General features: G+C 49.5%; 1 protein-coding gene across 5 annotated transcripts in view; it reads left to right on the forward strand.

Moving 5' to 3' along the window:
- ITGA11 (integrin subunit alpha 11) overlaps positions 1-25,091 on the forward strand; it is a 193,928-nt gene that overhangs the window by 164,634 nt on the left and 4,203 nt on the right. For 3 of the 5 annotated variants that reach the window (XM_030578857.1, XM_030578854.1, XM_030578855.1), the window contains exons 22-29: positions 2,896-2,972; positions 6,272-6,361; positions 13,296-13,386; positions 14,397-14,510; positions 16,084-16,170; positions 18,579-18,689; positions 19,938-20,033; positions 22,987-23,100. In XM_030578857.1, the coding sequence (XP_030434717.1) occupies positions 2,896-2,972; positions 6,272-6,361; positions 13,296-13,386; positions 14,397-14,510; positions 16,084-16,170; positions 18,579-18,689; positions 19,938-20,033; positions 22,987-23,100 (780 nt within the window). Of the gene's footprint in view, positions 1-2,895; positions 2,973-6,271; positions 6,362-13,295; positions 13,387-14,396; positions 14,511-16,083; positions 16,171-18,578; positions 18,690-19,937; positions 20,034-22,986; positions 23,101-24,237; positions 24,287-25,091 lie in introns of all 5 variants that reach the window. The other 2 variants (XM_030578859.1, XM_030578858.1) reach the window with 1 other exon arrangement.

Below are 25,091 nucleotides of genomic sequence, written 5' to 3' on the forward strand. Positions count from 1 at the left end.
AAAAAAGAGAGAGAGACAGAATGAAGGAATCCTCAGTAGTATCAGTTTGGTGAAGAGGTGACGCGTCTAAGGGTGTTTTCACAGGAGCAATTTCAGATAAACTCCTTGGTAGCATTCTTTTTAACCCTAGCCATTCATTTTAGTTATATATCAGCTAATATTTTAGAAACACTGATCAAACATTTTAATGAGTGTTAACATATTTAGTTAAAAGCCAGTTCATTATATATGGGCTCAAAGACACACTTGACTTGTTATTCAAATTATTATGTTATTCATATGTACAGTGAGGCAATCCTTGCACTGAAGATCTTACAGTCAAAGTTGACAAGACACAGCAGGTGGGAGAAAGGAGGTATTGTTATCCCTAAATGACAGATGAGGATGGGAGTGGCAGAAGGTCCCTAAAAGCGGGGGGGGGGGGGCCGCAGGTGCCTGAACTGTGGCACTGCCGTCACATCGCCCCCTTCCCCCTCCCTGTACTGCCCCTTCTCTCTGAGCCCTCACCCTCATGCTGCTCATTCCCTCAAGGCCCCACCTTTTCCCCTGAGGCCCTGCTCTTGCATTGCCTCTTCCCCCCACTCTCTCCTCTCTGACCCTTCCCCCTGCTGCTTGCCTTTATTGATGGTAGAAAGGGGGTGCATGACCTCCTGGATGGGGAATTTAGGCACAGAGAGATTAAGTAACTTGCCCAAAGTCACATAGCAAGCCTGCAGCATTTTCAGGAATTAAACCCAGATAGAATATCACTGTTGAAAGGGACCTCAGGAGGTAATCTAGTCTAACCCCTTGCTTAAAGCAGGACCAATCCCTGGACAGATTTTTGCCCCAAATCCCTCACTGTCCCCCTCAAGAATTGAGCACTCAACCCTGGGTTTAGCAGGCCAATGTTCGGAGCACTGAGTTATCCCTCTTCCCTCCAGTCCTGTGATTTTACCACCAGTTCCAATCTGGCAGCTTAGTATCCCTGGACTGGGAGGTTTTCAAAAGCCAAATTGAAATCCGGATTTAAATGTTGCAATTCTCAGAATGAACTGAAGGAAGATCGTGGATATGATTTTGCATCTGCATCCAAATTTCACATCTCCAGAGTTTGTGGCACATTTACCAATATGAATTTTTTTTTTCTTCTAAACAAGAAATGGATTGCACCCTCAGCAAGTTCACGGATGACACTAAGCTGAGGTGAAAGGTAGATAAACGCTGGAGGGTAGGGATAGGGTCCAGAGTGATCTAGACAAATTGGAGGATTGGGCTAAAAGAAATCTGATGAGGTTCAAAAAGGACTTACAACAGAAGAATCCCATGCACCGCTACAGGCTGGGGACTGACTGGCTAAGCAGCAGTTCTGCAGAAAAGGACCTGGGGATTACAGTGGACGAGAAGCTGGATATGAGTCAACAGTGTGCCCTTGTTGCCAAGAAGGCTAACAGCATATTGGGCTGTATTAGTAGGAGCACTGCCAGCAGATCGAGGGAAGTGATTATTCCCCTCTATTCAACACTGGTGAGGCCACATCTGGAGTCTTGCATGCAGTTTTGGGCCCCCCACTACAGAAGGGATGTGGACAAATTGGAGAGAGTCCAGCAGAGGGCAATGAAAATGATTAGGGGGCTGGGGCACATGACTTAAGAGGCGAGGCGGCAGGAACTGGGCTTATTTAGTCTGCAGAAGTGAAGAATGAGGGGGGATTTGATAGCAGCCTTCAACTACCTGAAGGCAGGTTCCAAACAGGATGGAGCTCAGCTGTTCTCAGTGATGGCAGATGACAGAACAAGGAGCAATGGTCTCAAGTTACAGTGGGGGAGGTTTAGGTTGGATATTAGGAAAAACTTTTTCACCAGGAGGGTGGTGAAGCACTGGAATGGGTTACCTAGGGAGGTCGTGGAATCTTCATCCTTAGAGGTTTTTAAGGCCCAGCTTGACAAAGCCCTGGTTGGGGTGATTTTGTTGGGGTTGGTCCTGCTTTGAACAGGCATTGGACTAGATGACCTCCTGAGGTCCCTTCCAACCCTGAGATTCTATGAATTAGCATATATATCAACTCGCTGTATGTTATGTTAGAGGGAAAATAGGGTGACAGGCTGCTGTGTTGGAATATAAAGAAGCAGGTCATGACAGAAGCTTTCCCAGACTCAAAACAATATATTAGTCTGAAACCTTTGCCTGTCAGGAACTCCAAAATGATGGATGTGCTTCATTCACCTCTCTAGAATTTAAACCTTGCAATAAAGCCGTCTTGTGTGCTTGTGGCCATAACATAAAATGAAGCAGCCCAATTCCGTATGACCTACAGCGGCTAAGAATGCATCTGCGTGGCATCAGGTAGTTCGGGTCCTGCCAAAACAAAGACAAGCTGGAAATGGAAATTTGGCCCTAGGAGCCGGAGTAGAATTTTAATATTATAATCAGCTGTGCACCGTCCCAGACAGTTTGAGGTCATTGCCACGTTTTTTTCAGATCTGCCATTAATGACATTTTATTGTTGTGGAACATCTCTTTGGTGCTTGTCCCACATCAGTGGAAACAATGCCTCAGATGTGAGTTAGTTGAATGGCACAGTGAGCCTGATAGGCCTTTTACAAAAAGGATTTTTTGTTCTCTATTCTAAATAATAATAATAATTTTAAACACACACACACACACAGAAACCACCAAGTCAGTAGCTGTTTTCTCTGGAAAGATACAGCTCTGCTTGAAACCTGCCAACCTCTCCTGTAACATTTCATCAATGATCTTCCTCCCACGAACTTTGTGACTGGCTAGAAGGTTGTGCTCTGCTGCGATAGGATTAACGGGAAAGGATGGTGGCAGAGGGGAAACTCGTGTCTGAGACAGCTGCATAACTTTGTATTCGTTTATGTATTTTTTTCAATCTATTTTTAATCTCTGCAGGTGGCTTTTCGCCTGGATTTCGAATTCAGCAAATCTATTTTTCTTCAAAGCATGGAGATCTATCTAACTGCCAACAGGTTAATGAGTGCATTATTTTTCTGTTCCCTTTGCACATATTTATCACCTTTATTTTCTAACTAAATACAATGCTCTCTGCACAGATCTCATCTTAGATCGCCTGTCATCTTCCCCCTCCTGTTGCTGCTTAACTGTTGATGGTTTTCACCTCTCCCCCTTCCTCCCCATGCAATGGCAGCCTGAGATTTTTCATTGGAGTGAGTTTGGAGAGCACAGATACTTTACAGCTTTGTTCATAGTTGAGAAGAGCCTGCATTTCAATCTTCAATATCTATTAGCATCACTCAGCAAAGATGGCAACCTCTGCTCTAGAGGCACCCAGGGCATAGCATATGGAAATTAAATTACCTTTGGCTGTTAGAAAATATGTAGCGCTGTACTTGTAAGTCATGGCTCGCTCTCTCTCTCTCTCTCTCTGGATATCTGATGTGCTTCAGCTGCCAGCAATATTCAAGGGTGTGTGGATGAATAGAAAGTGACACTTGCCAATGCTTTTCGTTCAGCTACTTTCACAAACACAAACACTCCCAGTAAAAATACCTTATGCTTGTAAAGTTCTACTCATCCACTTGCCTGGCACAAGTAAATTTTTTTGACAGGCAAGTAAAATCTGATTAGGGTTTTGTTGGTTTGTTTTTGTTTGTTGTTTCCCCCATCAATCATCGTGGCAAAGGGCAGCCAAAGAGATTTTATGCCTGGTCTAGTAAATGTTCAAGACGATTTTGCAAGGCTGCTCTGTGCTCTGTAACCTAAATTCACTGCCTTGACCTGGGAAAAGTTACTAAGGAAAATCTGCTTCTGTCGGCTCATTTGCCAGTAACATAAGAACATAAGAACGGCCGTACCGGTCAGACCAAAGGTCATGCAGCCCAGTATCCTGTCTACCAACAGTGGCCAATGCCAGGTGCCCCAGAGGGAGTGAACCTAACAGGTAATGATCAAGTGATCTCTCTTTTCTGTGACTTCTGCACACACTTACTTGGCATCTTCCAGAAAAACTCAAGAGGGCAAATTCTGACTCATCCAGAATTGGTTTCAAAGGATATGTTTACACTGCATTGTAAACCCGGGTCTGTGGGATCCTGGCTTCTGGGCTTGGTGTTTCCAAACCCATGTGTCAGTGTCTACACTGCCTTGTAAACCTGGATTTACAATTGCTGGACCTGGGTCTCACAGCCGTGCTAACGCAGCTGTACTGCACTACCTGGGCCCTCTGACTGGGTCCTGCAGCTGGAGCTGTGTCCACACTGCAAAATGACAGGGCTTGGACCTTAGTCACAGCAGGACTCAGGTTCTGACCCATCCCCCTAGCAGGGTCCTAGGAACTGGGTCCCATGTGCTTGCTGACCCGAGTCAGACTGATTTGTGTGTGCATGGAAGTGGGGCTTGGGCTCAAACCTGCAGCATAGACATGGGTGCAAATCAGAGTCTGATCCTGCACTCACTGTCAATGGGCCTTTTGCTGTTGATTTCAGTGAGTGCAGGTATAAAGCCAGACATTGTACCACTGGATGAGTGAGTTCTGCCTAGAGGCAACCCAGCGTCCTTAACCTAGGTCTGTACCTAACTTGTATCATGCCCTGACCCTCTAGGGCCCATCCTCTAACACCGCACTGCGCATTAACCAGCTCTCCCACCACAGATGCCTTCAGACCAGTATAACTGCCTCCATGCTACAGAGTTTAGGGTGACCAGATGTTAAGGGGAAAAAATCGGGATCGCCCCGGGGGGGCGTTTTTTTTTGTTTTTTTACACTCACCTGTCCGGAAGTTCGGCAGCAATTTGGTGGAGAGCCCTTCAGTCGCAGACCATCTTCGGCAGTATTTCAGCGGGGGGTAATAAACCTTGCTGCCAAAGACAGAAGCACCCCCTGCCGAAATACCACTGAAGACCATCCGCGACTGAAGGACTCTCTGCCGAATTGCCGCCGAAGACCAGGAAACAAAATATCAGGACAAATGGCCTCCCAATCGTACTCTGGTCAGGATGCGGGACAAACTCCTCAAGATCGAGACAGTCCCAATTTTGTCCGGATGTCTGGTCACCCTAACAGAGTTGTACTGATTCAACTAAGTCATTTTCTACTAGTTTAGTTACATCATCACAGAAACTGTGTGCAGATAGTGCCTTTGTAAACTAAACAACACTATCCTTATTAGCAGTCGCTACCAGGTACTTCCTATGAGAGAAGATGCTTACCTGTTGCGAATTCTGCCTTCTACTCTTGGCAATCACACCCCAAAGCAAAAACAAACTGGAATGGGAATGATGAGGTTATGTGTGGGACTGAAGCTCTGAAATGCCAGCAGAAACCAGGCAGGAAGAGGGCTATGGAAATTTTTAGACAGAAGCTTGACAATGAAGCAGAGAAAGAGAGAGAGAGAGAGAGAGAGAGAACATCATTTCCCTTATTCTAATCAAGTTTCTTGTTCAGTGTTAGAAGAAAGCATCTGGTCCTGTGATTCTTTACCATCTTCACAAAAGAGTGATGGACACCAAGTGCTGTTTATTAGAAGTTAACCGTTATTCTTTAAGATGTTTGCGTGCCACTTTCCCAGCACAGCTGTTCTAGCTATACGTGTGCCTGTGATCTCATTGGCCCGGACTGACTTCCATTGCTGTCCTGCGTAATTGTCAGATTTGCAGCAAACACTGGGTGATCTGAGTTATTGACCAGTCGGGATGCTTTTACTATGTTGTTAACTAATTGTAGTTAATAAAATAACAATACTTGGCCAGTTATTTTGCTGTGAGAAATAGAAAATGAAACCAGGAATTCACACGACTGTGGCTCTTTGGGGTAATGTTGTTCGCTAATTTGGGTCCAGAACCGCTGAGGTCTGAGTATCACTGCTCTAGAGTTTAGGGGGAGGATTAATTTTTTGCCGAGTTTGTGACTCATGCCATGCCAGCAATAAGTGCCTTTTTATATGTTCCTATCCCACTAGCCCCCCTGGTGTAAGCGCCAAGGTAAAGGGCCTCTGTTCCCTGCCAAAATAGGCACAAGTAACTGCAGAATGTTGTTACCTCATTCCCCTGCCTTCCTAGAAATTCATTGCACAATCTCAAAGCAGTTCCCTATATTTTACCAGCTCTGACAGTTCATACATGAAGGGACGGGCCCTAAGAAGGCCTTGTCAGCAGTTAAGGTCCAGCATCCCTGCCCTCCACTGAGAATCAGTTGTCCCATTTGGACTCTATGCTGTGGAGTCAGCAAATTAATTCTCACGCCAGGGTGGGCTGTTTCCCCCACTGTGCGGAGTGGCCTAAATGCTGTTTTCCTTTGCTTGGCTTCCAGTGACAGCGAAGAACAAGAAAGTACCAAAGAGGATAACGCGGCTCTCCTGAATTTTCATCTGAAATACGAAGCCGACCTCCTTTTCACCAGGTTTGTGGTCATCGTGGCCGGGGCATTGAGGAATCGGTAGCTGAGCAAACCCAGCCCAACCCCTGCAGCCCTTGCTCAACCCTGATACCCACTGCTCCCAGGGCCCATGTTTCCCTGCCTGGGGGGAGGACACTCAGCTCATGGTTTGCCTGGAATTGTTCCATAGAGATTGAAGGCCTAGGGGCTCAGCTCCCTAAACTGGAGTCAAGGGTCTGCATGGGAAGGCTTCTTGCCTCTGCACTTCTGTCCACACGTCTCCAGCTCCTCTGCCCCACAACATGCTGCCGGGTGCTAGGCGTGGGGAGCTCCGCAGCAGGGAGGGGCATCCTGGGCGAGGCACCTTGCGAGAGAATCTGGCATGGGGTTGGCCAGCCCATGGGGACCACTTGTGTGAGATGGGAATGAGGGGAAACCACATGAAACACAAAGGAAAAGGCTTTATTTTAAGGGGCTTTTTAGGGAAAAACCATTTTCCATAGCATATTGTGTCTTTTTTTTCTCTGATGTGTACGTTTCTACTGCCCTCGGGTATACAATGCAATTATCAGGAGCTTCAATTGAATGGTTAAAACGGTACCTGTGATCAGGTTTAATACATTTCAATGCATCTTCAAATAAGGGACAGGTGGGTCCCCCAGCACAAATCAATGAAATAAGGGACCATCCCTTAAATGAAGGGCCAGGTGGTCAACCTAGGTCAGTCCCACCAACAACTACCAGCCTATCCCCTGCCTATAAAAGAGGAAGATCACAGCTGCCTCTGATTGGCTTCCCCAAGCTCTGGGAGAAGAGGGGAGCATGCCAGAGGTATGATGGATCCGCAGGTGTGGACCCCGTTCTGCATTTTTGCCCTGGGTTAGAGCAGCGGTGTTCGTGACTACTCTCGGAAAGGCGAGAGAAGAACGCACGTTGGTTTCGAGGAATGGCTCCTGGGTAATCCTGGCCGAGCTATCTTGCGAGAGGACCCAGCTCAGCAAGTTGTCGGCACTGCGGTGAGGGTGTAATAACGCAGCATAGCAGAACAGGCCTGCGCAGCAACTTGGGAGGCAGGAATGGCTGACAGCTACCAAGGCTGAGAAAACAAAGGCTGCCACGAGTGAGGCCGGAACGTGCAGCTGGCAGCGGCTTTGCACACCCGCTCCTGTGCGCACAGCTGACCTCTCCAGATAGCCCAGATGTGCGGCCGTTTGTGCAGTTGCTGCCAGTTGCACATGCAGAGAGGGAGGTGCAACAACAGAGGCTGCAAACTCTACATGTGGCATCCCAGCCACCAGTGTCCCAGCTCTGTGCACAGAGAGACAGAGGGGGCGGGCAGATTGGCAGCATTAATTAAATGTTCCAGCTGAACTGGACCATATCAGATACTCCTTAAAAAAACAATCCGCCCCCTTCAAAGTTATGCAGCTGGGAAAACCTGGTGCACGTTGTTAGAGAGAAGACGTGCAAATGAGCCTTTCCGTGTGTAACTAGAACTTCCATTAGCCTACTGAAAAGCTTCCTTGTAAGGACCCAGGTTGCGACTGGAGGGACGTATCCTTTGTCAGGTCAGTTTTGCGTACTGGGAGGTCTGGGATCCGCAAGGACACGGAGCAAAGAAGCACTGACGCAGCTAAGTGGATGAGTTGTATGGATGGGCTGATTCAGTCATGGCAATCGGCCTGGGCGGGGAAACCCTCCCTGTTAGCCAACAGCAAGAAGGATAGGACGTTTGTGCTGCTGCCTCAGGACCCTGTGGGAATTCAGACAATCGCTGGCTTCGTGTTTGTAAAGTCCCATTCAGTGGCAAACTGGGACTCCGGCAGGGACCCTGTGCTATGGCCTGAGAGGCATGGAGCAGAGGGCTGGGAGTCAAGAGTTTCTGAATTCTAACCCTGGCCACTAAATTAGCTGCTTGGCCTTGGGTGAGCCCCTGCCCCTCTCTCGGTATTGGCTTTCTGACCTGTAAAAGGAAGATGATAACATTTACTTTGCCTGCCTCAGAGGGGTGTTTGGAGGAATAATTAGCTAGTGGTTGATGCTAAAGTGCTGTACAGTGACATCACTTTTCATCAACAGAGCTCAACGACATCAAAGGATTTCAGTCTCCTCATCTCCATTTGACAGATGTGGAAACTGAGGCACAGAGCATGCGGTGATATGCCCCAGATCACCCAGCAGGCTGGTGGTAGAGCCACAAATAGAACTTGGGCTCTGCTGAGTCCCAGTCCAGTGCTCTATCCATTAAGCCATGCTGTCTCCACTGACTGAGTAAGTGCTCAGTTACACTGTTTTGGCCCTAAGCCCTGTGGGCAGCTCACAGAAGGTGCCCTCCGTGCAGATACACTTTTCTGCACAGTTTGGGGGTTGCAAGCTAGCTCTGTGGTGCCATCTCACCCTGCCCATCTTACCACACGGTGCCTTTGGGTGTCAGGGAGCCCCAGTGGGGTTGGAGTCGCCTCCTACCACACCCTGGTGAAAAGCCTGTGGACAATGAATGGAAATGTTTGGAGGAGGGTCTCCCCACACTTGCCTTCCTGTGGCCTAATCCTGCACCAGACTAGTCAATGGGTGTGTAGCCATTGCCTCCAATGGGAGCTTGGTCAGGCCCTTGGAGGGGAGTGGGGGGACCAGGGGCAGATCTCTGTCAGGGAGCTGTGGGAAGCCCTGGGTGGCCATGGAGTTGACCCGGAGGCTCAGATACCAGAAAGGATCCACCAGACTCCTAGCTGAGCATTGACACAGTGCTCACCGCTGCAGTGGGTGAGCCCTGCAGGACCCAATGCCTGTACTGTACAAGGTCAAACTACCCCCGATACGATGATCCAAGCTTCTGTGAGCTGCGGCACTTGGGCTATTACTGTGGTGTCTTTCCTTTCCTCGGTCAACTAGGGCGGGAGTTTTCCTTATCAGCAGTGCCTCTGGCACGCCTTGCTTAGACTTGTTTGAAGGGCATTTCCTTAGCCTGTTTGGAAAAGAAGCCCCGTCTGGAGCGGGCCGTAGTCCAAGCTTCAGAGAAGTCTGCCAAGGAGATTTTTGCTGTGGTGCTGGTCTGGATTGAATAACAACGGTACAAACGCAACTCTGCTTGGTAGCATCAAAGGGGCTACCGTTCAGGGCTCCAGGCTTCGGGTTTTCTGCTTGCCAAGAGAGCGTTGGAGTGCTACTCCTGACTGGAGCGTGATGCGGCCATTCCTTTGTAGCTTCAGCTCTACACAGCGTCTGTCTGAATCAGGATCCTTTGTATCAGAGAGGGCCAGGCTTTCCCTACCGATTCTAGTGCCACCAGTGTTTCAGCTGCCCCACTTGTTTCAGAGGGGAGCCGCAGTGATTTCCACGTAACCCGGCTTCCCAAGCAGGCCCCAGATTGACAGTGGTAGTTTGCAGTGGAGGAGTTCACACACTCTCACTGGCTTCTTTTTCCCAATAAGTAATTTCAGTTCGGGTTTCTGGGGTATTTAGATTCCTACTTTCCTCCCAAGGTGAAACTCTTTCCAATGATGTCATTATGCTACATTATCATTTAAAGATTACAGTCCAGTTTTCTTCTACCGTGAGGCGGTCTGGAATACAGATATAAATGAGGCCAAGGTGATAACTCACCGACATTCCAGTTCAATTCATTCTTCCAGCCAAACCCCCCAGAGCCCTGCTAAATAGATCTCATGCAATATTTCATAGCATCCTGATTAGACATATTCCATATGGCATGTGGATTACACACAGGAAGGGAAAGCAATCTAAACATGAGTGACTTGTATATTATTTAAAATCTGGATTGTGGCTGTTAAATGTTTTTAATTCACGTGTTGTTGAAAAAGACTAACTCACACTGTGGTAAATACAGTATAAATGAGAGGAAAGGATTAGTTTGCACATGAAAGGAAATGTAGTGTGAATGTTCATTTTTGAAAAGACACATTGATTGCGTTCATAAGACCATAAGAACGGCCATACTGGGTCAGACCAAAGGTCCATCTAGCCGAGTATCCTGTCTTCCAACAGTGGCCAATGCCAGGTGTCCCAGAGGGAATGAACAGAACAGGTAATCACCAAGTGATCCATCCCCTGTCGCCCATTCCCAGCTTGTGGCAAATAGAGGCTAGGGACACCATCCCTGCCCATCCTGGCTAATAGCCATTGATGAATCTATCCTCCATGAACTTACCTCGTTCTTTTCTGAACCGTTATGGTCTTGGCATTCACAGCATCCTCTGGCAATGAGTTCCACACGGTGACTGTGTGTTGCGTGGAGAAATGCTTCCTTTGGTTTGTTTTAAACAATCCTCATTGTAAAGTATGCACCGGCCACAGCTGACAGCTATAAACACACTTCAGGAGAGCACTTGTGAACTCTTTCTGTCAATGCTCAGCTGCCCTGCTTCAGCCCAGGAGCACGCGGTGCAGCTCAGCAGAGGGAGGGGCAGAAAGATGGCCACCCGAGAGCTCCCTGATCTGGGCCAGGTTCCCAGCATAAATCAGAGCAGTCTTCAGGGTGTTCTACTTTACAGTGGCTGCAAATGGCTCTGAGGAGCTGTTGTGGCAGCCAGAGGCCTAGAGAAGGCCTGGAGTGATCTCCAACCCCTGCAGTAAGGGTAGTGTAGGAGCTGCTGCTCTGGCTTTGTGCACGACTGCGAGGAATTTTGGAATTTTTCCCATGGCGAGCCAGCTATTGGGCAGCTGTGTGCCAGCAGCACAGTGTAATCAGCCACCGCAGAGCTTCCTAAAGGTGAACGCCCCCTTCTCTGTTTGGCTTGGGATCCTTAAAGCCCAGGCCACGGGACCCATTTTTAAAATTCATTAGCTGGGTTTACATTCACGTGCCACAGGTCTGAAACCATGTGTAGCCCAACCTGCGAGGATGTTCACTAGAGAATATTAAAATGGTCTGCGGGAGAGAGCAGTATGACTTTGACAGAAAGGATGGTCTAGTGGTTAGGGTGTTAGTCTAGGAGGTCTGGTTGCAAGGTCAAGTTCTGCCTAAGGTTTCTGCTGTGATCTTGGCCAAGTCATTAACGGTCTGATTTTTTTTAATGTAGTAGGCATCTAATTCCCACTGAAATCAATGAGAGTTCGTCACCCAAAGACATTTAAAAATCTGCCTAAGTAGCTTTAAAAATCAGAACCTATTAGCCTCTTGTGAGGATAACACAGAAGATCATGAAGCACTCAGATACTGTGGTAATGGGCACCATATAAGTACCTATGGGTACATGTTCGCAGCAATAAAGAACCTGCAGCAGCACATCCCAGAGCCTAGATCCAGCTGTCTGAGGTGGGGGGAACGTGGGCTGCGGAGCTAAAAACAGCAGTGTAGACATTCAGGCCTGGGCTGGAGCCTGGGCTCAGAGTCCCTTCCCCCACTCCCAGGCTCCAACCAGAGCATCTACACTGCTATCTAGAGACCAGCAGAGCTGGGCGTCAGGACTCCGTGCTGCGGGTCTCTTATGGCGGTGTTGCCATCCCTTAAGATAAGATGACATGGTAACCCTATTCTGACAGCAGTTCCACTGACATAACCCCAGGACAGTTTGGATTTGCTTTCCCACAATAGCCAGCAAAAAGCCACTGCCTTTACTGTGGCTCCCATAGAAAAGCATCACTTTAAGTTGTCTCGATGGCAGCTTAACTATTTTCCAAAAGGGCTCAGCTTTCCGCTACTGCAGGCTAGACTTGAGCTTTGGTTTTCAGTTTAGAAACAAAATATGAAGGAAACATCAAACCAGAGTCCCTTGGCAATAATCCCACTGTGCTGCCTATAGGACTCAATGCATACATGTAAAAATCGCTGGTAAAAAGCAGTGAGGTGATGGGCGTTTCATAATGTTTTAACACACAAACGTGTGTGTTATTAAGTATGTGGGAGTGTGATTTCTTTAAGAGGAAGAACTACTTACTGGACACAATAATGTTCTTAGCATGTGTTACCAACCTCTGATGTGACTTCACATCCCTGTGTCTGGACTCTGAGTCACTGGCTTTAAAATAATCTCACCCCCACCAAAAAAAAATGATTGCAAGGGAATGTGCAGAGGATTTGATGCAGCATGTTAAAAAAACTCTTTCTCCTGGGTGGAAATGCATAGTTCAAGAAGTAAAGTGAGCTAAAGTTCAGATGACAATTTATTTACACGATTATAAAAACGCAGAATATATGAGCACATTCCGTGGCTGCCCCTATCCGGGCTGTAATTTCTACCAGATTTTGGAATCTTTCTGGGATTTCTTATACTCCCGCCAGTGGGGCCCAGCAAACACTTCACTTTATTCCTTGTGATTTATGGGACTGTTTCTTTTCACTTCAGCAAAGATGCAACTGCCAGAACCCATCCCACAAGCACAGAGAACGAAACTGTCACCGTCTGGTCACACTAAAAAAGGAGGAATCTTTTCAAAGCCTTTAGAAGCTATTTGTTGGCCAAAGGCTTTGTGCCTGTGTACCAGTACGCACACGCACCAGTGAATGTGTTCCACAGTGCAGAGATGCGCACCGGCTAGCAGAGATTCCTCAGCTGTGGTCTGCAGAGCTGGCTTGTCACACGGCGCTGGCTCCTTCCTGGGCTTCAAGCTTCTAAATGGTTATGTGATTGGTTGATTTATATTTACACACCACTGATATCAACTTCCAGAATTCGTGCAGTGTTGGGCCCTGTCTATGATATGTATTAGCTAGAATAATTAACCAGCTTCCTGTATTACAGTTATTCAGACTGCCAGTGAATTTATTGCTGATGAAACTAGAGTCTAGCAAACCAAGGTGCCAAGGGAGCCTGTCCACACAGTTCTGCCCAGGCACCTTACTCTGACCCGGCCCCTGTGCTCCTCTGGCATCCCTCAAGCGTTCAGTACCATTAAACGCTAGGTTGCTGCAGCTCCTGGCTGATGAATAACGGGTCCTCTTGTTTCTGATTGGTTGTTTTGTGGAGAAGTGATGTGCTCTCGTTCATTGTCATGACAGGAGTTCAAGTATGGACTATTATGAAATCAAGTCAAACAGCTCCCTGGAGAGGTACGACAGCATCGGCCCTCCCTTTAATTGCACATTTAAGGTAAGGCAACATTTTCAAATGATGGGTCAAAATACTTCCCTTTTCTATGCCCATGGATCAATATGAGGCTCTTAAATTAGCCAGGGCACTGCCTGGGTCCTGGCACCTGGCCCAAGGGGTACTGGCCTGGCACACACCACCTCAAGATCAGGGGGGCCCTGGCTGAGCTTTGGGCCACCTCTGACAAGGGCTGCATGCCCCTCGGCCAGAGCAGAGGCTCAGCCTCGCCACTGGTACACGGTGCCCATTTCTGACCTGAATCACTTCTTGCGGCTCGCAATGTCTGTCATCACCGAAAGACGTGAGAAACAAAGATTTAGCAGGGTAAAGCCTATCTCCTGGAGGAAGCTGTGGCTACTTCCCTCTGGAAATGAGTTTTCCCGAACCCAACGGCCCCCCTTCACACCAGCCCTGCTGGCACCACGCTGCTTTTGGGGCAGATTTTCCACACACTGGAATAAGAATTCGGGTTTGCTAAGGGCCAGTGGTTTGGAAAGCCTGCTCCGCACTCATCCCAGCACACTTCTGCTCCCCCCCTCGTCAGGCTTCAGAGCCCAATCTCCACCCCAAGCCGCAACATCTGCAGGGCTGTTTGTAGCATGGTAGCGCTGTCGGCCCAGGGTGGGCGCCTCGCTGCCATGGGCTGTGTAGACATCGTCTGTGCTACAATGACTGTCAGCAATGTGGAAAAAATAGCACTTCCCTACCTCTTGGGGGCGCTACAAGGACAGCCCATTAACGGTGACCAGACCTCATGGTAATGGGAGCCAGATAAGGGTCTAAAAGAGAGAGATGATAGATTTAATACCAACCTCAGTAAAATAACCGATTGCCTCACCTGATAAAAAACATAGTGTCCCAATTTAGGTCCATCTCACAAAAAACCCACCAGTTATCCCTGAGCAAAGAGCTTGCAACTGATAACTTGCTCTTTCTCACCTAGCACAAAAAGGTAACGCTCCTCGAATACTGATTCCCTGCGTTAAAACAATCTCCTTTCCATGTTACAGCTGCACAATCTGGGGTTCTTTCCTGTCGATGGCGTGACTATTAAAATCACAATCCCAGTAGCCACAAGAGGAGGGAATCGCCTTCTGCTGCTGACTGATTTCATTGTCGATCAGGTAGCAGTTCTGATAACTTCCACTTTTGGAATGGTTCAAGGTGCTGCCATTTGAAATATTTCCTTTATCAAATCTCTTCTCAGCGCTACTCTGGGCTTCCCAAATGCTTAACAATTTCCATTCAGTCCATGGGGATTCACAGCAGGCAGCAGGATGGGGCTATAGCCCTCTGTCCCATATATAGCCAGGGGACATACATTCATGTGCTCTAGAAAGTTGGTAGATGCTGTTATATTCATATCCTGGTAGCAGGTAATTATTTTCCTGCTGTCAATTCAACTTGAGTGTTAATAGTTATCTTCTGGCTTACATGACCCAATTATTTAACTCTTTGGCTCTTCTGTTGGCTATTCATGGACTTCTTCCTTCCACGTTCATTTGGCTGGGAAAGTGGAAAGTGGTAGCAAGCCACGGATCTGAGCAAGAACTAAACCTCCTACTAGCATTTAATGACTTCTTGCAGGTCTTGAAATAATGATGCTTTGACTGGGACATCTGCTGGAATCTGAATGACCTCAAAGTGGTGAAAGAGTTCGTGGCAGCTCACTGGGGACCTTGTGTATAATATTCCCCCTGCAATGGAGCACGTTTCACATGCTTTCTAAGAAAAGGCAGCCTTGTCTCAGAGACGGTGTGTCAGTGGATATTTTAGCTTCAATACCTCTTTCTACAGTGTCAGCCTTGGCACGCTTGGCCTATCACACACTGGACAGAGTTCTGATGATGTCCTAGTCAGCGGGAGGTATTACTGAGATAGAACATATGCTCTTGGGAGGGCACAAATTTTGTCTTCCACTCTGGGACTTTGCCTCCCACCCCCACCCCCGGGATGAATTTCCTTAGTAGAAAAGAAAAAGTATTCCATGATCCTTGAGAAACGTGTGAAATTGAATTCAAAGCCACGTGTGAATCAAGCTCTCCCAAAGGGCTTACTCAGAGCTGGTTCATTTCAGTGCAACTGTCTCCTGGAAATCACTCTGTGAACTAGACAGGGTTGAGGAGAGTTGTTAACCTTTTAATTAACCTTTTAATTAAAAATATATTAAACGTGTTAATTAAAAATGAATTGCTAGTAGTAAAAGCCACCTGCTGTCCATTACAGCTTGGGTTTCAGATGCTCTTTCTTAACTTCTGATTTCAGGGCTAAGCTTTCCATGCCCGAAGGTCTGTAACATTTGGGATCTAATGTGCTAAGAGGCTTGTTCCGTGGCCACCACTGACCATGTGGTGGTGTTTTCATCCAGTAGCTGTAATTAGAGAATAAATTTGGGTCCATGTTCAGATGTGAATGGATAACAGTAAAACTCTGGACTCATTGAGAGAGAACTTTTCCATGCTATATTGTTCTAGACACATTAGACTAGAGGAGAGGCTCTAGATAGAGAACCCAGCCTTCTGTGACACTTGTCACAGACCCATCCCTGGACTCTGTATAGTGGAAGAGCAAAAATAAAACTGACCTGAATATGGAAAGCCGGGGGGGGTGGTGCAGGAGGGTGTTTGTTTAGTTCTTTTGGGTCAGTTTGAACATGAATTTCTTTATGTTTAACTGAATTTCTTTTGGCCATTGAAGGAAAACATGACGTGTAATATCTGGGGAAACAACACTGATTACAGAAGGACACCTGCTGAGGAGGACCTTTCCCGTAACCTACAACTGGTATGCCATTTGCATCAGCTTTTCCCAACTCTCTTATCTGGGATCTGTCTCCAAAGCACTCCTGCTCTGTCCTTGCGATTGATACACGTCTCCAAAGATAGTGTGACCCTTGGGCTGAATGAAAGAAAGAGCAGAAGGGAGAGGGTGATCCTGAATGTACACAAGTTCTGGGGAAGGCCTTCTGGCTGCGAGCTGTGTAATTGGCCAGGGTTAGTGTCTCCGTTAATGTGAGGCCGCCCATTATTCAGGAGGTCAACGTCCAGTCCAGCCACAGACCTTGTCTCTCCCCTTCAGAGGCACGTGCCAAAAGCATCATGTTGCTGACCTCCGGGGCAGTGCTGGGCTGCTGGCTCAGGTGCAGTTCATGAAAGCCATTTTGATGGTGACAAAACAACTCTTTCCAGGACTGTGTTTGATTTTGGTTAGAGATGGGCTCACACTGAAAACGCCAATCTGGGTCCCAAACCCCCCACTGCCTAGAGCCTTTGGTTCAGCCCATTGTACAAATCGGAACCATCCGCGGGCTCCATCTTGTCCTCCCCGTCAGATGAGAGCTCCTCATTCTCGCCTCCTTCCAGACCCTGCACGGCCCGGCACTAGCCTACATCTCTGCTCTCACCTTTCTGCTCCTCCCTGTCAGTGCCTCTTTGTAGCGCTGCTCAGCTCCATGTAACCACTGTGCAATTAATCCATTTCCTCCTCACCTCGCTCTGTAAGGTTTGTCCACTTAGGGAAGGGATCTTGTTTGTTCCATACTCCGTATAGTGAAGGGCAGGTTGAACCTGACCCACTGCACCTTGAAACTGGCAACATTCCCATTCGCATCAATGAGAGCAGGCCCCAGGCCCTTTATTGACAAATAACAAACGGTGTCTTTTGTACAGCACCTGGCACAACAGGGCCCCGATCCTTATCTGGGATCTGTCTCCAAAGCACTCCTGCTCTGTCCTTGCGATTGATACACGTCTTCAAAGATAGTGTGACCCTTGGGCTGAATGAAAGAAAGAGCGGAAGGGAGAGGGTGATCCTGGATGTACACAAGTTCTGGGGAAGGCACCTGGCACAACAGGGCCCAGATCCTGAATGGGGCTGTTACCCACACAAAATGCTCTGTTACACACTCTAGGGGCACCCATTTTTACCCAGTTCCTAGGGCTCAGGGCATAACCTTCTGCGGATTTGCAGCATCTTTTACCAGTGAAAAGTAATATCCTTCTCCTCTATTTATTAACAATTACCAAGCACAATACACATGCTAAGCATACAATGCCATGCTCACCAGTCCTGATCAGGCAGGCGGACTTCCCCTGTTGGCCAGGCAGGGTCGGTCTCGTCTGGATTCTGGTAGCTGCATGTCACAGTCGTGCAGAGGATTCTTACCAGCTTTGATCTTAGGCTGAGTCCTGGAGGTGAGTTCTTCTTCCAGGTCTTTCCCTCTTCCTTCTCCGCTAGTCTCCTTCTTGGACCCCAGTTTATAGAGTGAAACTTGAATCCAGCTTAGCTGCACCTTAACTAATCATTGTACTAAAATGTTACTAGCCAATCCTAACATAGTGTAACGAAGTTCTCTAACCTAATCACTCCCCACCACTTTAATTAATTTACACCAAGCAAAACGTATTGTGTGACCGACCGAAACAATTAAAGAACCAGGCAGAGACCATACAGATAAACAATAGAGAAGTGGGGACCATAATGACAAAACAATAAAGAAATGAGGATTTCACAGCCACAGCTATTGATGAGTGATTTCTCGACAGACAGGCTGCCATCAAACTACGTTTTCTTTAACCATCTCAAGATCCGTTTCTTTATCTGGTGGTGATGGGTGCGATTAGGACGGCGTCTCCTTCTTAACAGCCCGATATGACATTGTTTTAATGTAATTTAGATGGAATGTGGGGATGTGACTTCCTGCTTCTCAGCTAATGGCTGCTGCTCTCCTAATCAGGCTGCAGACAAAGGCCTTAGGCCTTACAATATGGCAACAGGGCAAAGCCTTATCCCTACAGGGCCTCTGGAGCCTGTGGCAATACATAGAATCAAATCCTAATAACGAGACAGTAAAATTCAGAGTCTGGGTCAGATTTCACTCTCCCTCTTCCATGCACTGACTCCCAGACCGTTCACGTCCAGGATTCTGGGGCAAACCCAGCCTCTCGGTGCTGCTGTTTGATTTCAGCCTTTTGGTTCTTGCTTATGACCAAAAAATATTTCCGCCTCCCTTTTTCTCCCCGAGCGTGAAAGGAGCCAATCAGAGCTGGGCTGCAGGGTCTTTTCATTAGTCCCAGTCTGGTGCGGGGAGGAGGGAGGTATATTTGTTTAATTTTGCACTATCCAGAAAGAGAAGAGACGTCTGGCCACATGTGAAGGGAACATCAGTGACATGCAAACATCTGCTTTTTCAGAACCACAGTAACTCGGACGTCGTGTCCATTGACTGTAATGTGAAATTAGCATCCAATGAAGAAATCAGCTTTCACCTACGTGGCAATCTGTGGCTGGAGTCACTGAAAGCAGTAAGTACAGCAGCCGGAGCCGTGCCACAGCTGCCGTCAAACAGAAAGAGCCTTACAGTGAAACGTTACAGGGCAAACAGACTGGTTTTCTCCCAAGCACAGATGCATGCGTTTTGATTCTCGCATTCACAGACGATTTATTCAGCTGCAATTAACCCTCCATCCTAATCCACAATCTCCGGAGGCAGCTCACCGTGGAGAATGTAATACTGAGCCTTACACAGCCTGTTTCTTCTTCCAAGTGCTTTGCCATCGTTACCTAATTAATCCAACACCCCTGGGAGGTGGGTAGAGGCTGAGGTCTAGGGCTAACCTCATGGCTGGCGTGAACCGGCCCAATTCTATGACGTTAGTAGAGATTCCCCTTCGCACCCCGGGTCTGAATTTGTCCCATAGAGACGAGGGGTCACTGATGTCAGTAAAACTCTGCTGATCTACACCAGCGGCCGGGCCGGCCAAAGGCCGTGTAGGGAGGATAAGAACTCAGAGCTAGCACAGGGGTTACGGCCCAGTCCTTCCTATGCCCCACCCATTTCCCTCATTCTGTGATGCCCACTTGGGGGGGAGGAGCAGCGCTGAACAGCTAATATTCATTCCCCAAGATACAGCAGGTAAATGGAGGTGACACCAGATCTCATTTGCTTCACCTTCAGCCTCGCCGCTGGACCCATCAGCAAGGGCAACTTGGACAGCCAGATTGGTCCCTCGCCCAACATTACAGCCCCTCACGTTAACGGTCAGGGTCCAGCCTCACTGGGGCGCGCCAAAGGGCTGGTGAACCTGTCTCAGGGAATGTGAACTGGCATTTTCTATGGGTGGCTTCTAGGCGCCTGCAGTTGGGTCAGCAATGAGCCTTGCACCTCGACAGCTCCAGCGGGGACCCAGCGGGGCCCATAATGACCAAAAGCTGTATGCCATTGGATGGCCATTCAGTGGCCTGTATTACATGTTTGGTGGTCTCTGGCCAGGTCCTAGTGGATGGGGCCCACCCCACAAGACCCACCGTGGCAGATGTTGACAATCCTCTTGCCCATAAAGGTGTCTCCTCTAGATTATGATGGGGCACATTGGCTGGGCTGTCCCATGCAGAGAGCCAAGGTGTCAGTCCCCAGGGCTCTCGCTCCAGCCAACCCATCCCTGCACTGCATGGCACTCGCGTCCCCTTCCACTGCAGCTGCCCTTTGGAACATCCCTGGCCTGGCTCACACCGGGCCTGGGCCGATTCTCACTGTTGGTCTGTCTCTGCAGCTGAAGTTCAGGTCCCTGAAGCTCACGACGAATGCAGCTCTGCAGCGACAGTTTCGCAGCCCCTTCATCTTTCGGGAAGAGGACCCCAGTCGGCAGGTGAGCTGCTTGAGCTCTTGACTATATTCCCCAGTGATGGGTGCGCAGATGTTTGCATTAAAGGGAGGGGATGGAGAAAGCCCTAAGAGGGGCTGGGCTGCATCTGGCTACTGTGGAAAAGAAATCAGAGCAACTCCAGACCAGCCGGGTAGGCAGGCTGCCGGAGAGAGCTGGTGATTCAGATTAAGGCAGACTTGGGTGCTACCTTTCCCTACCCCTCAACCTGCCGACGGGGCTCTCAGCTACTGGGATGAAATCAAGGGAAGCTGCAGCTGGAACTGAGACTGGCCACTGATTTCACGGTGCCCAGGACAGACTGCCAGAGCTTTCCCATCCCCCAGCTCAGCAGAGGAGGAAACTGGGGAAGAAGCGAGTTACATACACTCCCATGCACACAGGCCCACCCGTCCTACCCCAGTGATTGGAGAAAGGGGAGAACTAAGGTCTGTGAAAGCCTCTCTGGTGCTCAGATACTGAGGAGTGTTGCACAAAACAGAAAAGAAAAGAATGTCGCAGCCAGGTCCGAGGCCAATGAGATCCCTCAGTTTGCTTAGCCACTTCCAGGCTGCGAGCGCATGTGGGGTTTTCAGGTATTTTCTTTGCTTTTGTCGATTTGCGCTTGAGCGGACGTATTTCAGGCACTTCGCGAATGGCTTTGGTCAGACCCAACTCTCCTTCGCTCTGCTCTGCGGGCGGCAGGGCAGGCTGGGGGACCTCCGCTTATTTCACCCTTGTGGCCGGTTTCTCTGAGTTATTTGGGGATCTCCACATGCCCCCGGAGCCCAGACGCACCAGTGTCTCTAGGACACAGCAGCTGGTGGCACCAAACAATAATGGCAAGGGGCAAAACGTTTTTAAAAATCCACTAGAGACCAACTGGATCCAGCGCCACGCCTCAGAAGGCCCAGGGATCTGGCAGAGGGGAAGCGACATGGCCGGCAGCGGCAGCAGCAGCAGCAGATCAGTTCACATGTGACACCGCGTGGGTCCGTCTACGCTGCAGTTAGCGATGCGATTGCAGCCCGGGCTGTATAGCAGTGAAGGGTCAGTGGCATCTTGGAGGCCGCCCAGATCCCTGGGCACACGCTCGCATGGCTGCTGTGTCGTCACTGCGGGTTTCAGCCAGGCTCACTAGATTAAAGCTGTTGTGGGTATGCTGGCCACAGCTGCCATCACCCCTTTACTGGCAGCACAAATATACCCTAAGAGATGGGGGGGGTGCAACAGAGCACTCCACATAGTCCAGGCAAGGCCACTTGAAGCCACTGGGTCATGCGGTGTGTCCTAAAAGCAGCCCATCAGGGTCTCTTCCAGGAGGGAGTTCCACAGACAAGCACCATTGGTGGAGCCTGGGACTGCCAGGTAGGGCAGAGGGCCCAGAGCGATGGGCAGAGGAAGCGGGGCAACAAAGTGGCCTCCAGAGGGACTGTTCTGTTAAAAGGAGCTTTATCCAAACAGTCGTCGTGGGGCGGCTGGTTGGTACTGGCTGAACTGCATCTCCGGGGCTGAATGGCTGGGGAGCGCCGGAATTCCCTGATCGCTAGGCTCAGGGCCTCATCCACTGCCTTCAGCCCCACAGTTCCAGCAGCAGATGCCAGGCTGCGTTCCCCTGGCAGGGGAAGGTCTTCCTGGAGCAGGGACATTGCTGTGCAAGCCACCCGTGCTCCCTGTTCCCACCAGGCTCAGAGCCACGGCAGGGCCTGCTGGAAGGCTCCATGCCAGGCTCCCAGGAGATGGAATCACTCAGCGTCTCCTCAGCAGGGACAGGCAGTGTGGCTGGATGACCCACACTTGCCTCTGGAGGGTCCATGCCGTCAGTCAGCCTTCAGAGCTGCCCTCCCCTCAGCGGTTGACGGCAGCGGCATTGCCACGTGCCTGCCCACAGGGCAAACTCCAGCGTGGCCAACTGTCATGATTTCATTGCAGCTCTCACAGCATTTGGTGGTTTTCTTAAACCTCCAGCTCCTGGAGTCCTGTGATTCCATGAGAATCTCAGCTGTCCTTGAGCAAAACAAAGTAGGTGTCAGGCCCTTGTGGTCGCAGAGCAAAGCTTGAAAATGTGGCTGAAAGGAGTGTTTTCACACATGACTCCTTTCCCCGCGGGGTTTGTGTGCAGACGTGTCTGAGGCAGATCCAGCCAAGCCAGAGTCCTGCTCCCACCATGTCACCAAGTTCCCAGCTGGGCCCAGAAAGAATGGAGTGCTGCTGCCCTCTGCTGGCTGCAGGCTTCATCTTCCAGCCAGGAGCCCTGCCAGCCGTCCTGGGCTGCTACAGGCTCTGCAAAGGGACTAGAGAGATCGATGTCCATCCATCGCAGGCAGGTCCACTGTTAGCCTGAACCTCACTGCCTGCAGACACCCACATTCTAACACCTGCAACCAGGTCACAGCAAGAAATGTTTAGTCGTTCTTGAAAATCTACGGCAGGTACAAAAACTGTGTTTTATTCGGTTTCAGGCCGCTTGCAGACCCTGTGTCCCATTGAGTACCATGTCCCCTTTCCCGTAGGGCCCTATGTAAGGCAGACACAGCCTGACAGAGCAGTGTGCCTGTTCCCAGGCCTGAGCCCCTGTGATCCTGTTCCTTCCTAACTGCTGCCTCGAAAGCGATGGATTGCTGTGCAGGTGCACTTGAATTTGAGATGAAGGACTGGTCCACCCTGGGGATTCAAGCTGTCTGCACCCACCCACCAGAGTGGCTGCACCAGTGCAAAGCCCTGGTGTCCACTGGCAAAGCTGCCGTGTGCACCAGTGAGCCGGCTGGCGTAAGTTCTGGCAAGCCAGAGCTCTAGGCGAGGGGCTGGCACCAGGAAGCTACTCTGCCGGCTGAAATCAGGGCACATGCCAGAGGCAGAGAAGGCCTAAAAGTGGCATGCAGGGGGGCAGCACTTGGGGGAGAGGGGGAGGCACTCTGCAAACCCAAGTACATTCATCTCACACAGCTTCCTATTGCAGGTAACGTTTGAAATCTCCAAGCAAGAAGAGTCCAAGATCCCGATCTGGATCATCCTCGGCAGCACGCTCGGAGGGCTCCTGCTGCTCGCGCTGCTTGTCCTGGCTCTATGGAAGGTAAGGCTGGTCCCACAGCAGAGCTCATTTTCCATCCAGCACTCGGGGCAGACATGTCTCACGCGGTCAGGACAAGCTGACGCCATTTCCCTGCACAGTCACTATTCCTTTGTCATCGACCCATCAATATTAAGGCCAGAAGGGACCATTGTGATCTCTGACCTTCAACATGATGGACCTTTGGTGACGTTGCTGTAGCCTCTGCCTGCTCCCCAGAACTAGTACCCAGCCCCACCCCACACCCTCGGGCTCTGTGCATCCCCCTGCACAGCACACCTGGGTTTGATGACTCAGTGTTGTAAACTAAAATGCCCTCCGCTGGAAGTCAAGGGATTCCTCCAGGAGGGACAAGCCTCAGCTGCAACTTGAGTTCCCAATATGACCCCAAACTTTCAACCAGCCTGCAACCCACGCTGCTTGGATGGCTTGGAAATGCTCATGGTCAGGCTTGATGCCCAGTGCCCTGGAAGGGAGATGAGGAAGCCCCCAGTGCCCTCCACACTCTCCTTGTCCCGTTTCTTGCCTGTTTGTGGCGGAGGCGAAGAGAACAGCCCACTCCCCAGCCCAGCTTTAGACTCACCTCTAGGCCCAGATTGGGTTCCTCACCTCCCACTTGAGTTTCTGGGGCTGGGAGCAGGGCTACGCAGCACCCCAGGGGAGCAGGCTGAATGGGCATGTTAGAGGGACAGGGTCACGCAGAATGCCAGTCCTGGGTAAAGAGAGAGGAGCAGAGAGGCTGGTCCCTGGCTGCCAGGGATTTGGTCTGATCAACATTATCAAACTGGCAATGCAAAAAGCAGCATTGGAGTGGAGTGAGACCAAAACCCCCTGGAGGTCAGTGCCAGCTTTGCTCACAGCTGGGCAGACCATTAAATCCCCCCGGGCGTAGTGAATTGTACAGCCGGACACTGGCCATGGCGAAGACGAAGGTCCCCTCGCCTGGCATGCCCATGGGATACTCCAGGGAAAGGTGGCAAAGGCCCAAGGTCCCTGATGTGCCCTGGAGATGAAGTCCCTTCCTGAGCCTGTGTTTAGGGATTGGTTTAACCTTGGCTTCTTAGAGCTTGCACGGTACCTTGCAGTTGCTCTTACCAGCAAATCTTTGATAAACCTACACCAAGTTTTGTCCACAACTAGGGCATGACTGACTAGATTGCACTTCCCAAGAGGGCCCCTTCTCAGGCAGGTAAGATTGCTGGTTCAACAGACGGGGTGTGGGCAGGCAGGTTTTGCTGCTCATTGTCAACCTGGAGCGGGGGGTAGGGGCAGGCAGAGCACATCCAGCCCAGACTGCCCTGTCTTTGCTCCAATGTTCTGAGTCTGTCAAAAACCCTGCTCCCAAAAGTCTATGGCAAGACTGCCGTTGACTGTAATGGGACCAGGATTTGCCCCGTTTGGAACAGGGGACCCTGGCATTTACAGTTCACGTGAACATTTCAAAAGAGCAGCAATTTGGGTTTGTGGCTCGACCTAGGAAAAGACATCGACACCCAATGCCACATCCTGGAGCTCTTGCCCTCTGAGCACCTACAGCGAGTATTATGGCTTTGTCTGAAAACCTTTGAACATGTGAGGTGCTTCTTTTCCACCAGGCTGCCCAGCAGCAGTGAATAAACACAGATGCATTTTTTTTAAAGCTTCAGAGAAATCCCACAAGAATTTCTCCCTCTAAAGCAGCGATACTCAGATGGAGGCTCAGGAGCTACAAATGGCTCTTTAATGTGTCTCCTGAGGCTCTTTGCTGCACAGGATATTAAAACACTGCATGATTTAATTATTAACCAATCAGGAAGCTTTTACTTGTTGTTAACCAATTGTAGACAACTTGGTCAGTCATTTTGCTGTGAGAATAACCTATACAGTAAAAGCTGCATTATCCCACACTTCACTAATCGGATAGCTTCCAATACAAATCTTCTATCTAGTAACCAGGACTGGTGTACTGCCCAGGAGGTTATGTAACTGCACATTCTGCACTCTACTTCAATGCA

Source organism: Gopherus evgoodei, chromosome 10, assembly GCF_007399415.2.
Source record: "Gopherus evgoodei ecotype Sinaloan lineage chromosome 10, rGopEvg1_v1.p, whole genome shotgun sequence".
NCBI lineage: Eukaryota > Metazoa > Chordata > Testudines > Testudinidae > Gopherus > Gopherus evgoodei.